Here is a 15,116-nt window from a genome sequence, read left to right on the forward strand (position 1 = left end):
CATTTGGATGCCACTGTATATATTCTGTGTCTTCTGAATTGCTTCCAAAAATTCCTGCCATTGCTGCTCTGTTTTCATCCCTGCCTGTGTTCTTTTCAAATCAATTTTGACCAATTTTCCTCTCATGCCTCTCTAATAATCTTTATTCCACATCTGACTTTAGCTTCTCCTTCTCCAATGTCAGGGAGAATTTGATCATATTAAGATCACTTGCCCATAAGGGTTCTTTGAACTTAAGTGACCTAATTAATTCTGCATCATTACAACATCCAATCCAGAATAGCTGATCCCCAAGTGGGCTCAACCATGAGCTGCTCTAAAAATGCATCTTATAGGCATTCTAGGAATTCCACCACTTGAGACCAACACCGTCCTAATTTTCCTAATCACCTGCATGACAATCCCCCATGACGATTGTAACATTGCTCCTTTGGCACGCATTTTCTATCTCCCATTGTAATTTGTGGCCCACATACTTACTACTGTTTGGAGGTCTCTATACAATTCCCATCAGGGATTATTTTTTTGACATTTGCTGTTCCTTAATTCTACACACAGATTCTACACCTTCCAACCCTATGCCACCTCTTTATAATGATTTTATTTAATATTTTACTAATAGAGCCACACAACCCCACCTCCAGCTTGTTCTTTCAAGAAACATACAAGTATCTGGGAAACAAGAGGATCTGCAGATGCGAGAAATCTAGAGAACTACACACAAACTGCCGGAGGAGTTCAGCATGCCAGGCAGCATCTATGGATGGGAATCAACATTTCAGGCCAAGACTCTTCATCGGAACTCTTGATATCCATGTATCTGGAATATCAACAAGCAAAGAAAATAGAAGGTAGTGCGAAATAGGGAAAACCTTTGACAAAATTTAGTTGAAGGCTTAAAAAACCTGCCAAACAGTTCAATAGTTAACAAGTACAACAAAGACAATAAACACTTCCATCAATACCAACATTGATTTTTTTTAATAAAAATATCTTGGTCCCATTTCAATCAGTAAAATTTAAAGATAAATAAGAACTGAAATGATATTTACGCTCAAACCCACTTAGATTAACACTACCTTGGACAGGAGCTAGAGAAGTAACACACATGAAAAAAATATCACACAAAGGTCAGATAAAACTTCTAAGTATATATTTTCATCAAAAATGAACAGGATTCAGAACTCCATGTGTGTATATGCCATCGTGATAAGAAATACAGACCAGAAAACTTCAATGAGAGGCCAACTCAGAAAAATGAATCATCACTATGGAAGAAAACATTAACCAGTGAAATGAGTATGACCCTCCATGGGAGACATCCCAATGATCTGAGCAGACGAGATGGTGACAAGGAAGCATCGAGCACCTGACTGAGAGTTGGAGACCTCTTCCCAGAAACAGAGGGGGTCTTTGCAGAAATATAGGACAAGCTGGTTAACAAAAGGAAAAAAAAATGTGAATACATGAAATACACACAAACACGGTGGGAGGAGAAAATGGCGGCGCGCCAGCGTGTGCACAGCCCTCCGGTGAAAAATGATGTTGTATCTGTTAAATAGGGGCCGTGGACAACTCTGATTTGATGGAGAATGGACGTGAAAGCACAGAGGAACATCTGGAGAAATTTATGAAATGCCCATTCGCTGCTGTCATTACCGTGTGGTCGGGAATCTTTCGGAGGGTAGGCCTCAAAATCCCCGGCCTTGCCTGCTTTTGGTGACCGAGAGGAGGTCGAATCGTTCAGACAGAGATGGCGCTCAGTACTCGGTGTCAGAGAGCTGATCACAGCTCGAAGTTTTCGGATGGCTCAGAGACGGATTGTGATCGGCATGGCAGGGAGAGTTTTTCTTCCTTCTCCTGTCTGTGTGAGATGTGGGACATTTGAGAAACTTTGAACTTTACTGTGCTCACTGATTTCTTCATCAAGTTATGGTATTGTTACACTCTTTGTAACTATATGTTATAATTATGTGGTTTTGTCAGTTTTTTCAGTCTTGGTTTGTCCTGTGTTTTGTGATATCACACCGGAGGAAATAATGTATCATTTCTTAAGGCATGCATTACTAAATGACAATAAAAGAGGACTACGTGTCTTCATAATCATATAAAAACAAGGCAGTAAGTGCAGGAAATGCCAAGAGAAACCAGACACAATCCAACACTTTCCAGGATCCTGCAGCAGTTTAACTCAATCTGATTACTTGCAAAGGTACAATCAAATGGCAAATAATATTCACAAAAATCTTGCTTTAAAATACAAACTCATGAAGGCCCTCCATCACTTCATAAAAGCATCAGATTTCAAGCCTGATCCAGTTCAGAGTCAAAATATTACAAATTATATGATAATCAATACATTATTTCAGATAGGACAATCCATAATAACCATCCGGATATAATATTACAGGATAAACAAGCAGGAACAACTCCCTCAATAGATAAAACCATTCCCCACACACACGTTCCTCAACCAGTGGAGCACCTCACCACAGGCATTGTTTGTGTCATCAGTCAGACAACTGAAAGATTTTCTCTCTCAGTCAGCTTCCAAATGTTGTTACTCTGTCATGTGTTGCCATGCCCCACTGCTGATTCCCTTCTCCTCATCATACATTCTTACCCCGACCGTCGTCAAGATCCCCAAACTCTGCCCTGTGCAGACCTGCCTCTGGTTTCTGACCCTGCTCCATTGAACATCCAACGGATGGTTTCCCATTCTGCTTTCAGTCTTTAGAGGACAGTGGTGTTTTCTAACAACCCTTTAGAAGCAGGAAAAATGACCCACAATGTGGAAATGAGTCGTCATTATGGAGGTTAACGACCAATGCCATTCTTCCTCAGCCCAGAGATTTCAGGGCGAAGAACATCTCAGACAGAACTGCAGTCAGCTCGGCTTCTTCAGTCTGCAGAAAATTCAAGGGAAACCTCTTCACCCACAGAGTGGTGACTGTTCGGAACCCATAAGCACAGGGAGAGCGAGAGATGAACAACAGGGCAGGATTTAAATTGACCGTCATGGAACTGAATCACTGGCAGGGTCCAGCTGGCCTGAATTGATTCTCTACTGTACACTAGGTGTGTTATAAATTCACCAAGTACCAGAGACAGAGTTTAAAATAAACTGATTTATTTGTCTCAGATCCAGAATATTAAACTCCAGCTCCACTAAAGGTGAATATGCAGCAGAAGAAACTCCTCCCATGCCCAGTGACCAGGGTGCAGAACTGGATGTGGTGAGCAGCAGCAATAATTGCAGAGTTCAGCACCAACAGTCACTCTCGAAATTGCATTCAGCAACTGTGATGGACAAATATCCAGCATGCAGCTTATTGAAACTTTCTCCCCAGTGTGAACCCGGCAGTGTGTCACAAGTGTAACATACTGTAAGGTTCCACTGCTAATGTAACGGCCTCTGTGCAGTGTTTCACTGCTGAGGTAATGGTTTCTCTGTAGCAGCAATGTTGAGGTTATGACTGGAGATAACAGGGTTTTGGAGTGCGGGGTCATCCAATGAGAGAAATGTTCTTTCTTGTGAGTCTGGAAGAGGGATTTTCGTGGTCTTTTGTTGTGGAGAGATGAGAAGATGCGAATGGAGAGAGTGGGCCCTTTTTTTTTTGTTTACTTCACTAACCATATAGAACCATAGAACACTACCACACAGAATCAGGCCTTTTGGCCCTCCTTGGCTCTGCCGAACCATTTTTCTGCCTAGTCCCACTGACCTGCACCTGGACCAATTTAGCACATTATCATCCAGATCATTGATATAGATGAGAAATAACAATGGACCCAGCACTGATCCCTGTGGCACACCACAAGTCACAGGCCTCCACTCAGAGAAGCAATCCTCTCCTACCACTCTCTGGCTTCTTCCATTGAGCTAATGTCTAATCCAATTTACCACCTCTCCATGTATACCTAGCGACTGAATTTTCCTAACTAACCTCCCGTGTGGGATCTTGTCAAAGGCCTTACTGGAGTCCATGTACACAATACCCACTGCCTTCCCTTCATCCACTTTCCTGGTAACCTCCTCGAAAAACTCTAACAGATTGGTTAAACATGACCTACCACGCACAAAGCCATGTTGACTCTCCCTAATAAGTCCCTGTCTATCCAAATACTTGTAGATCCTATCTTTTAGTACTCCTTCCAATAACTTACCTACTACTGTCGTCAAACTTACCGGCCTATAATTTTCCAGATTACTTTTAGATCCTTTTTTAAACAACAGAACAACATGAGCCATCCTCCAATCCTCCGGCACCTCACCCGTAGATACCGACATTTTAAATATATCTGCCAGGGCCCCTGCAATTTCAACACTAGTCAACTTCAAGATCAGAGGGAACACCCTGTCAGGTTCTGGGGATTTATCCACTCTAATTTGCCTCAAGATAGCAAGCACCTCCTCCTTTTCAATCTGTACAGTTTCCATGATCTCACTACTTGTTTCCCTTAATTCGATAGACTTCATGCCAGTTTTCTTAGTAAATACAGACGCAAAAAAACCATTTAAGATCTCCCCCATTTCTTTTGGCTTCACACATAGCCGACTACTCTGATCTTCAAGAGGACCAATTTTATCCCTTACAATCCTTTCACTCTTAATATACCTGTAAAAGCTCTTTGGATTATCCTTCAGCTTGACTGCCAAGGCAACCTCATGTCTTCTTTTAGCCCTCCTGATTTCTTTCTTAGTTTTTTTTTTGCACTTTTTATACTCCTCTAGCACCTTATTTGCTCCCTGTTTCCTATACGTGTCATACAACTCTCTCTTCTTCTTTATCAGAGCTCCAGTATCCCTTGACAACCAAGGTTCCTTATTCCTATTCACTTTGCCTTTAATCCTGACAGGAACATATAAACTCTGCACTCTCAAAAATTTCTCCTTTGAAGGCTTCCCACTTACCAATCACATCCTTGCCAGAGAACAAACTGTCCCAATCCATGCTTTTTGGATCCTTTCTCATTTCTTCAAATTTCACCTTTTTCCAGTTTAGAACCTCAAACCGAGTACCAGATCTATCTTTATCAATGATCAAGTTGAAACTACTGGCGTTATGATCACTGGAACCAAAGTGCTCCCCTATACACACTTCCGTCGCCAGTCCTAACTCATTTCCGAATGGGAGATCTAATATTGCATCCTCTCTAGTTGGTACCTCCATATATTGATTTAGAAAACTTTCCAGAACACATATTACAAGCTCTAACCTGTCTAGACCTTTAACAGTATGGGAGACCCAATCAGTATGTGGAAAATTAAAATCCCCTACTATCACTAATTTTTGCTTCCTGCAGTTGTCTATCTCTCTGCAGATATGCTCCTCCAATTCTCGTTGACTATTGGGTGGTCTATAATACAACCCCATTTATGTGGCCATACCTTTCTTGTTTCCCAGCTCCACCCATATGGCCTCAATAGACAAGCCCTCTAATCTGTCCTGCCTGAGCACTGCTGTAACATTTTCCTGACTAGCAATGCTACCACCTGCACCCCCCACCCCCTTTCATTCCTCTGCCTCTATCACGTCTGAAACATCAGAACCCTGGAACATTAAGCTGCCAGTCCTGACCCTCCTGCAGCCAAGTTCCACTAATGGTTATAATGTCGTCATTCCATGTGTCAATCCACGCCCTCAGCTCGTCTGCCTTCCACACAATACTCCTTGTATTGAAATAGACACACCTCAGGAGATTATTTCCACTATTCACAACCCTTCTAATTGTGGCTTTGCATGAGCTTTTAACATCATTTATTTTCACCCCCGCTCCACTATCTGCTCTGGCACTCTGGTTCCCATCCCCCTGCAAATCGAGCTTAAACCCTCCCCAATAGCACGAACAAACCTCCCCGCAAGGATACCAGTCCCCTTGTAGTTCAGGTGTAACCCGTCTCTCTTGTACAGGTCCCACCTGCCCCAGAAGAGATCCCAATGATCCTGAAATCTGAAACCCTGTCCCCTACACCAGTTCCTCAGCCTCAGTCAAAGTAAGAATTATAAAGTTCAATCGTTTAATCAGATATTGTTTACCATTTGTTATTTTGTGGTACCGATTTGTAACAGAGGAGACATCACGCAGCATCCACCCAAACGAGATTTCTTAAGTTTGGCCGGGCTGGGGGGCTATCACCCCCTATATTAAGCTGCTAGCTGAAGCGAGAGTTACATAAGGTTAGATGACTGAGTGAATCCTTTCCCACATACACAGCAGGGGAACGGCCTCTCCCCAGTGTGAACTCAGTCATGCACATTTGGTTGATTTGGCTGAGAGAATCTCTTCCCAAAGTCTGAGCAGGTGAACGGCCTCTCCCCAGTGTGAAGTCGCTGGTGTCTCAGTAGGTGGAATGACCGAGTGAATCCTTTCCCACAGTCTGAGCAGGTAAACGGCCTCTCCCCAGTGTGAACTGACTGGTGTCCCTTCAGTTGAGATGACTGAGTGAATCCCTTCCCACACACTGAGCAGGTGAACTGCCTCTCCCCAGTGTGAACTGACTTGTGTACAAGTAGGTGGGATGACCGACTGAATCCCTTCCCACAGTCTGAGCAGGTGAACGGCCTCTCCCCAGTGTGAACTCGCTGATGTCCCTTCAGATGAGATGAGTATGTGAATCCCTTCCCACAGTCTGAGCAGGTGAACGGCAGCTCCCCAGTGTGAACTCGCTGGTGTGCCTTCAGGTTGGATGACCAAGTGAATCCCTTCCCACACACTGAGCAGGTGAACGGCCTCTCCCCAGTGTGAACTCTCTGATGTACCTTCAGTTTAGATGACTGAGTGAATCCCTTCCCACAGTCTGAGCATTTGAACGGCCTCTCCCCAGTATGAACTGACGTGTGTACCAGTAGGTCGGATGACCGAGTGAATCCCTTCCCACAGTCTGAGCAGGTGAACGGCTTCTCACCGGTGTGAAATCGCTGATGTCCCTTCAGTTCAGATGACGAAGTGAATCCCTTCCCACAGTCCGAGCAGGTGAACGGCCGCTCCCCAGTGTGAAATCGCTGATGTATCTTCAGTTGAGATGACGAACTGAATCCCTTCCCACAGTCTGAGCAGGTGAATGGCCTCTCTCCAGTGTGAACTCTCTGATGTACCTTCAGTTTAGATGAGCAAGTAAATCCCTTCCCACAGTCCAGGCAGGTGAACGGCCGCTCCCCGGTGTGAACTGACTGGTGTCTCAGTAGGGCGGATGACCGAGTGAATCCCTTCCCACAGTCTGAGCAGGTGAACAGCTGCTCTCCAGTGTGAACTCGCTGGTGAGCCATTAGGTCAGATGACCGAGTGAATCCTACCCCACAAATTCAGCAGATTACCAACATCTGCCCAGTGTGAACTGACTGGTGTGTCCATAGGTGGGAAGACCGACTGAATCCCTTCTCATATACAGAACAGGTGAATGGCCTTGTCCCAGTGTGAACTTGCTGATGTACCTTCAGTTGAAATGACCGACTGAATTCATTCCCACTGTCTGAGCAGATGAATGGGTTCCCCCCTGTGAAGTGATGGGCATGCCAGTCGGTCAGATGATCGAGTGAATCCCTCCCCACAGTCTGAGCAGGAAGGATGATCGAGTGAATTCCTTGCTCCACTTCTTAAATATCTGGACAGAGACAGCAAAACTGGCGTCTTGTGCTCGAGATTTCTGTAGACAAATTCCTTGTCCTGTTTAACCTGTAAAATTATTTACAAAATTCATCAATGGATGTAGGTCAACATTTCAGATGAGATCACTTGATTTGTCAAGGTGTGATCTGACATCACACTGTTACAGTGAGTTCAACCCAAGTTGAAGAGAGAAATCATCTTCTAACTGGGCACAGTGCTGGTATCTGGAATGACCATCAAACTCTCTGATGCTCTTCCTGTCTCTATAAGAATGGGGAATTTCTGCCATCTCCAATCTCTGACCTGGCTCAGTTTGATTCTCTCCATTGGTATTATTCCCTGTTCCCACTGAGCTGCACGGGTTCCTGGCCCCACAGTAACTGAAACACTCTCACACAAATAGCTGGCAGTGCATTCCACGCACCCAGAACTCTCTGTGTAAAAAACTTACCCCTGACATCCCCTTGGTATTTATTTCCAAGCACTTTAAAACTATGGCCCCTTTTGTTATCCATTTCAGCCCTGGGAAAAAGCCTCTGGCTATCCACAAGATCAATGCCCCTCATCATCTTATACGTCTAAAAAAGGCTCTAAACATAAACAAGGAAATCATACATTGAAGATTTGTTAGAAGTATACAAAATTATGAGGGTATAGATAGGGTTAATGCAAGCAGCTCTTTCCACTGAGGTTGGGTGGGATGACAACCAGAGGTCATGGGTGAAAATTTAACGGGAACATTTGGAAAATCTCTTTACTGAAATGGTCATGAGAGTGTGGAATGAAATGCCAGCACAAGTGGTGAATATGAGCTCGGTTTCACCATTTCGAAGAGGTTTGGATGGGAGCCTGGATGGTAGGGGTACGGAGGGCAATGGTCCCAGAGCAGGTGGTTGCTTTAGACAGCTTAAATGTTTTTCAGCATTGACTAGATGGGCCAAATAGGCTGTTTCCGTACTGAACTACTCCATGTTTCTATGACAGAGAAGCTGGCCAAACTTGTTTGGAAGGGATACGGTAAGAGTGACAACGGAGCAGCAATGGCTGGAGTTTCTGGGAGCAATTCCGGAGCTGAGTGATAGATACATCCCAAAGAAGTATAGGCTGTGGAAAGGCAGGAGGACAAAATCCTGGCTGAAATGAGAAGCCAAAGCCAAAATAAAAGCCAAAGAGAGGGCAAACAAAAGAGCAAACACGAACAGGGAATGGACTTGCACAGTGTGAACTTGCTGATGTACCTTCAGTTGAGATTACTGACTGAATCCATTCCCACTGTCTGAGCAGGTGAATGGGTTCACCCCTGTGTAAAATGACGAGCGTGCCAGTCAGTCAGATGATCGAGTGAATCCTTCCCCACAGTCTGAGCAGGAAGGATGATCGAGTGAATCCCTTGCTTCCACTTCTTAAATATCTGGACAGAGACAGCAAAACTGGCGTGTTGTGTTTGAGATTCCCATAGACAAATTCCCTGTCATTTTTAACCTGTAAAAAGATTTACAAAATTCATCAATGGGTGAAGGACAACATTTCAGATGAGATCACTTGAGTTGTCAAGGTGTGATCTGACATCACACTGTTGCAGTGAGGTTCAACCCAAGTTGGAGAGAGATATCATCTTCTAACTGGGCACAGTGCTGCCATCTGGAATGATCATCAAATTCTCTGATGTTCTTCTTGTCTCTATGAGAATGGGTTCAGAGGAGATGTGAGGGGTATGTTTTTTTACGCAGAGAGTGCTGAGTGTGTGGAATGGGCTGCCAGCAACGGTGGCAGAGGTGGATACAATAGGGTCTTTTAAGAGACTCCTGGACAGGTATATGGAGCTCAGAAAATTAGAGGTAATTTCTCAGGTATGGACGTATTCGGCACAGCTTTGTGGGACAAAGAGCCTGTGTTGTGGGGTAGTTTTTTTTCTATGTTTCTACCATCCCCAATCTGTGACCTGGCTCAGCTTGACTCTCTCCATTGGTATTATTCTCTGTTCCCACTGAGCTGCATGGGTGCCTGGCCCCACAGTAACTGAAACACTCTCACACGAATAGCCTTTGTTAACGTGCAGCTGGAATTTTCTTTTATGTATTACTAACTTAAAGTGCCACAGTTTTAACACCATATAAACAATTCCTGCTGAGATGAATGGTTGGTCCGCACAGCTAGTAAAAGGACTTAAAGTGAGTTTTTGTATTATTTCAGGTTCTTGTCACAGTCATAGAATAATACAATACAGAAACAGGCCCTTTGGCCCATCTGGTTGGTGCCGAGCTACTTAAACTTTCTACTGCCATACCCCTACCATCCAGGTACCTGTACAAACCTCTGAAATGTTCAACTTGAGCTTGCAGGCACCGGGTGTGCTGGCTGCTCATTCCACACCTGGATGACGGTCTGTGTGAAGAAGTTTCCCCTCATGTTCCCCTACCGTTTCACCTTTCACACTTAACCCATGGCTTCTGGTTGTAGCCCCACCCAATCCCAGTGGAGAAAGCCAGCTTGCATTTACCCTATCTATGCACCTCTGTCACAATCAAATCTCCCCTCAATCTTCCACATTCCAAGCAATGAAGTCCTGATCTGTTCAATCTTTCCTAATAACCCAAGTCCTCCAGATCTGGCAGCATCCTTGTGAATTTTCTCAGAACTCTTTCAACCTCTTTTACATCTTTCCTGTAGGTAGGTGACCTCAAGTGCAAACAAGACTCCACATTAGGCCTCACCAATATCTTCTGCAAGTCAACATCCATAAGACCGAAAGAAGCTGCAGAAGATCGTGAACACGGCGCAGTGCATCACACAAACCAATCTTCCGTCCTTGGACTCACTTTACACCGCACACTGCCGGAGCAGTGCTGCCAGGATAATCAAGGACACGACCCACCCAGCCAACACACTTTTCGTCCCTCTTCCCTCCGGGAGAAGGTTCAGGAGCTTGAAGACTCGTACGGCCAGATTTGGGAACAGTTTCTTTCCAACTGTGTTTAACCAACACCCCCGACTCCCCACACTCGCACAAGCCAAACTTACCACTAGAATATTAGACCTCTGCTAGTTTAAATTCCTGAACTAACAAATCCCTTGTCACCGCTTTGACTTTCCTCTGCCAGGTAATCTCCCGACCCCGAGCAGTTTTGGGAACAGCTCTTTTCCAACTGTGATACGACTGCTGAACGGATCCTGACCCGAATCTGGGCCGGACCCTCCAAATATCCGGACCTGTCTCTCGTTTTTTTTGTACTACCTTACTACCATTTTTCTATTTTCTATTTATGATTTATAATTTAAATTTTTAATATCTACTAATTTTAACTATTTTTAATATTTAATATGTGTAATCCAGGGAGTGTGAAGCGCAGAATCAAATATCGCTGTGATGATTGTTCGTTCTAGTTCCAATTGTTTGGCAACAATGAAGGATAAAGTATAAAGATCTATCATTGTCACTACTTTGGTTCATGAAGGCCAATGGGCTGAAATCTTTCTTTCTGTCCGTATCTAACTGTGACACCACTTTCAGCGAATTAAGGACGTGTATTCCCAGATCCCTTTCTTCTACAACACTCCTCCATGCCTGAACAGTCACTGTGAAAGTCCTCCCTTGGTAGGTCCTACCAAAGTGCAACACCTCACACTTGTCTCCATTAAATTCCATTTTCCATTTCTCAAACCATTTTCCCAGCTGGTCCAGATCGCACTGCAAGCCATGATAGTCTTCCTCACTGTCCACTGCACCACCAATCTCGGAGTCAGCCACAACTTTGCTGATCCAGCTAACCATGTTATCATCAAGATTACTGATATAGATGACAAACAACAGATCCAGCACTGATCCCTGAGGCACACCACTAGTCACAGGCCTCCAGTCAGAGAGGCAACCATCTGCTACCACAGTCTGGCTTCTCCCAAAGACAGTGTCTCATTCAATTTACTATCTCATCTTGAATGCTGAGTGACTGAACCTTCTTGACCAACCTCCCATATGAGACTCTGTCAAGTGCCTTGCTAAAGTCCATGTAGACAACATCCACTGCCTTGCCTTCGTCCACTTTCCAGATAACTTCCTCGAGAGACTCTATAAGATTGGTTAGACATGACCTACCATGCACAACGCCATGCTGTCTATCCTTAATCAGTCCACATCTCTCCAAATACTTATATATCTGGTTCCTGCACATACATTTCAATAACCTTCCCCTACTGATGTCAAGCTCACCAAAGTACAATTTCTTGGTTTATTTTTAGAGCCTTTCTTGGACAGCAGAACAACATTGGCTGTCCTCCAATCCTCCAGTACCTCACCTGTCACTAAGGTTGATTTATATATCTGTGCTTGGGCCCCGACAACTTCTGCACTTGTCTTCCGCAGAGTCCTAGGGAACAACCTGTCAGGCCCTGGTGATTTATCCACGGTAATGTGCCTTAAGACAGCAAACACCTCCACCTCTGTAATCTGTACAGGGTCCATGAAGTTGATGCTGCTTTGCCTCACTTCTATAGACTGTGTCCAACTCCTGTGCAAATACGGATGCAAAAAACCTATCTCCCCCATCTACTTGGTCTCCTCATATGGATTATCATTCTGATCTTCCAGCGGATTAACTTTCCCCTTGCAATCTTTTTGCTCTTAACATGTCTGCAGAATCCCTGAGGAGTCTCCTAAATCTTGTCTGCTGGGGCAACCTCATGCCTTCTTTTATTTTAACTTGAATTTCCTGTATTTCATAAGTACCCCATTTGTTCCTATCTGCCTGTACCTGGTATGCACCTCCTTTTTATTGACCTGGGAGAAGAAGCACAAAGGGGTGATGGAGTTGCATGGTGGGAGCTGGGGGAAGGGGTTATTTAAATTAAAGTTGCAAGGGGAATGGGAGCCTGAATAACAGAACAGATAGTAGAGGGGTTGTGGAGACAGATGTTGTTCAGTCCTCAGACAAAGTCAGGAATGAAAAACGTTGAGCATGGCGCAGTGAATATGCTGAGCCCTGTATATTTCAATACAGGGAGCAGCGTAGGAAAGGCAGATGTGTTCACGGCATGGAACAACACTGGAATTATGACACTAGGATCTGGCAACTGTGGATTGTGACAGGCTGCTTTATGGCAAAGGTGTGCTTGGTAAATGGGAGGCCTTCAAAGCAAAATTTTGAAAGTACAAGGCGGGTATGTGCTTGTCAGAATAAAAGGTAAAGTTGGAAACTGTATCTCTTGGTTTTCAAGAGATATTGAGAACCTGGTGAAGCACAAAATGGAGTTGCATAACAGGGATAGGCAGGTAGATTCTTATGGAGTATAAGAAATGCAAGAGAACAAGGAAGAAATAAGTCAGGATGGCTAAAAGAAAGCATGAGATTGCCCTCACAGAAAAGACGAAGGATAAGCCTCACGGATTCTAGAGATAGATTGAGAGAAAAAGGATTGCAAGGCACAAAGTTGGTCCTCTGGAAGACTGGAATGGCAATCCACGTGTGGAACCAAAGCAGATGGGGGAGATCTTAAATATTTTTTTCATCTTATTTACTCAGGAGATGGACACAGTGTCAGTGAGGGTGTGGAAAAGCGGCATTAAAATCATGGACCCTGTACAGATTAATGAAGAGGAGATGTTTGCTATCCTGAGGCAGATTAGGGTGGATAAATCTCCAGGGCATGACAAGGTGCTCCCTCGGACCCTACAGGAGGCAAGTGCAGAAATCGTCAGGGCCCTAGCAGAGATAATTAAATCATCCTTTGTGCCGGGAGAGTTATCAGAGGATTGTAGGATAGCCAGTTATTTCACTGTTCAACATAGAACATAGAAATCTACAGCATATTCCAGGCCATTCAGCCCAATGTTTTGCCAACCATGAAACTTACCTAGAAACTGCCTAGAATTTCCCTAGCACACAGACCTCTATTTTTCTAAGCTCCATGTACCTATCTAACAGGCTGTTAAACGACCCTATTGTATCTGCCTCGACCACCACTGCTGGCAGTGCATTCCACACACCCATCACTCTCTGTGTAAAAAACTTACCCCTGCCATCCCTTCGGTATCTATTTCCAAGCAGCTCAAAACTATGCCCCTCATGTGAGCCATTTCAGCCCTGGAAAAAGCCTCTGGCTATCCACACGATCAATGCCCCTCATCATCTTATACACCTGAAAAAGGCTCTAAGCATAAACAAGGAAGTTATACATTGCTTTGAGGATTTGTTGGAAGTATACAGAAGCTTTTGCATCACCGCAATACACACAGTTTCTGTATTGTACATAAATATTTCCCCTGAAGTCTCCGCCAAATGACTGACTGTGGTGAACTGATTGATGGTGCAGTAATGCCAGTGAATATAAAGGGAAGCGCAGTAGTCACATTTGTGATGTGAAAGCTATTTGTTGCCCAGGGCAATGGTGTTTGATATCATTATCTTCACAGAGTGAATGGGTCAAAACATGTCCTCACGGGTAGAAAGGTCCGGAACAAGAGGAGGTAGAACAAGCAACACACACAAAATGCTGGAGGAACTCAGCAGGCCAGGCAGCATCTGTGGAAAAGTGTACTAACGCAGAATTCCGGCATTTTGTGTGTGTTGCTTGGGTTTCCAGCATCTGCAGAATGTCTCTTGTTTGTGATTGGAGGTAAAATAAAGGTGATTATCAGAACTGGCGATGTAAAAGATTTTGTTCCCTTTCTCCGAGTTCCTAACCCTTTGATAGCTGGAGCTCAGCTCTGTCTGAGAGATCCATCGGTTCCCATTCCCTCATCAGCCGAAGCTCCCCGGGTTCCGTGCAGGGATCGTGGGGCTGAGAGAGGGGGAAGAGAACAGGACTGTCCCGGGATCGCGGGGCACAGTTTCCGGGAGTCACAGCAATTGCCCCTCAGTCGGTAGTGAAAACGGGCGCACGGAGAAACACTCACCGGCAGCGAGATCCGAGGCCTTTTGTGTACTGCGCATGCGTGATATTCGGGAGCGGCCGCAACCCTGACGCCTGCGCATTCGATCGGTGCTTCAGCGAGGGCGAAGAGTGTTACGCCTCAGTGTTCAAGCTAATCACAGTGCCATTGAAAGTTTCTGCAAGCACCGGTTCAAGTACATACCTCAGTTTTTGTGTGTAGAAAACTCAGCAGCTCGTTTAACACAGAATGCAGCTCCCATAAAACATTACACTTAACATCAGCAAACGTTCCGCATGTTTAATGCCAAAGTAGAACGTTCTTACAACTGCAGATATAAAACACAAGAGATTCTGCTGTTACAGGAGATGTGGACACATTCACACAAAATGCTGGAGGAACTCTGCAGTTCAGGCAGCAACTAAGCAGAGGTGTACACAGCCAATGCATGCTGAAGGGGTTCGGCCTAACCGTTGCTTATTTGTTCCTCTCCACATTGACTGCCTGATCTGTTGATTTCCACCAGTATTTTGCAGAAATTAACCACTTTTTTTTTGATCAACCAGCTTCCAAATGTTTTTGATCTTTCATTTGTAGCCACATCCAGCTGATCTGATTCCTCTTCTCCCCCCTCCTTGTA

At 44.6% G+C, this 15,116-nt stretch overlaps 1 protein-coding gene across 1 annotated transcript; it reads right to left on the reverse strand.

The window, feature by feature from the left end:
• Positions 1–1,003: 1,003 nt before the first annotated feature.
• Positions 1,004–14,571, reverse strand: LOC140206740 (uncharacterized). Its single transcript, XM_072274937.1, has 3 exons — positions 14,501–14,571; positions 8,850–9,093; positions 1,004–7,677 (listed from the first exon to the last, which is right to left on the reverse strand). The coding sequence occupies exon 3, from the start codon at positions 7,269–7,271 to the stop codon at positions 6,249–6,251; it is 1,023 nt and encodes a 340-aa protein (XP_072131038.1). The 5' UTR covers positions 7,272–7,677; positions 8,850–9,093; positions 14,501–14,571; the 3' UTR covers positions 1,004–6,248.
• Between the last annotated feature and the right edge of the window lie 545 nt (positions 14,572–15,116).

Source organism: Mobula birostris, chromosome 13 (assembly GCF_030028105.1).
Source record: "Mobula birostris isolate sMobBir1 chromosome 13, sMobBir1.hap1, whole genome shotgun sequence".
Classification (NCBI taxonomy): Eukaryota; Metazoa; Chordata; class Chondrichthyes; order Myliobatiformes; family Myliobatidae; genus Mobula; species Mobula birostris.

Coding starts and splice junctions, on each gene's coding strand:
- LOC140206740 (XM_072274937.1), bottom strand. CDS start 7,271: ATGGCTCACCAGCGAGTTCACACTGGAGAGCAGCTGTTCACCTGCTCA.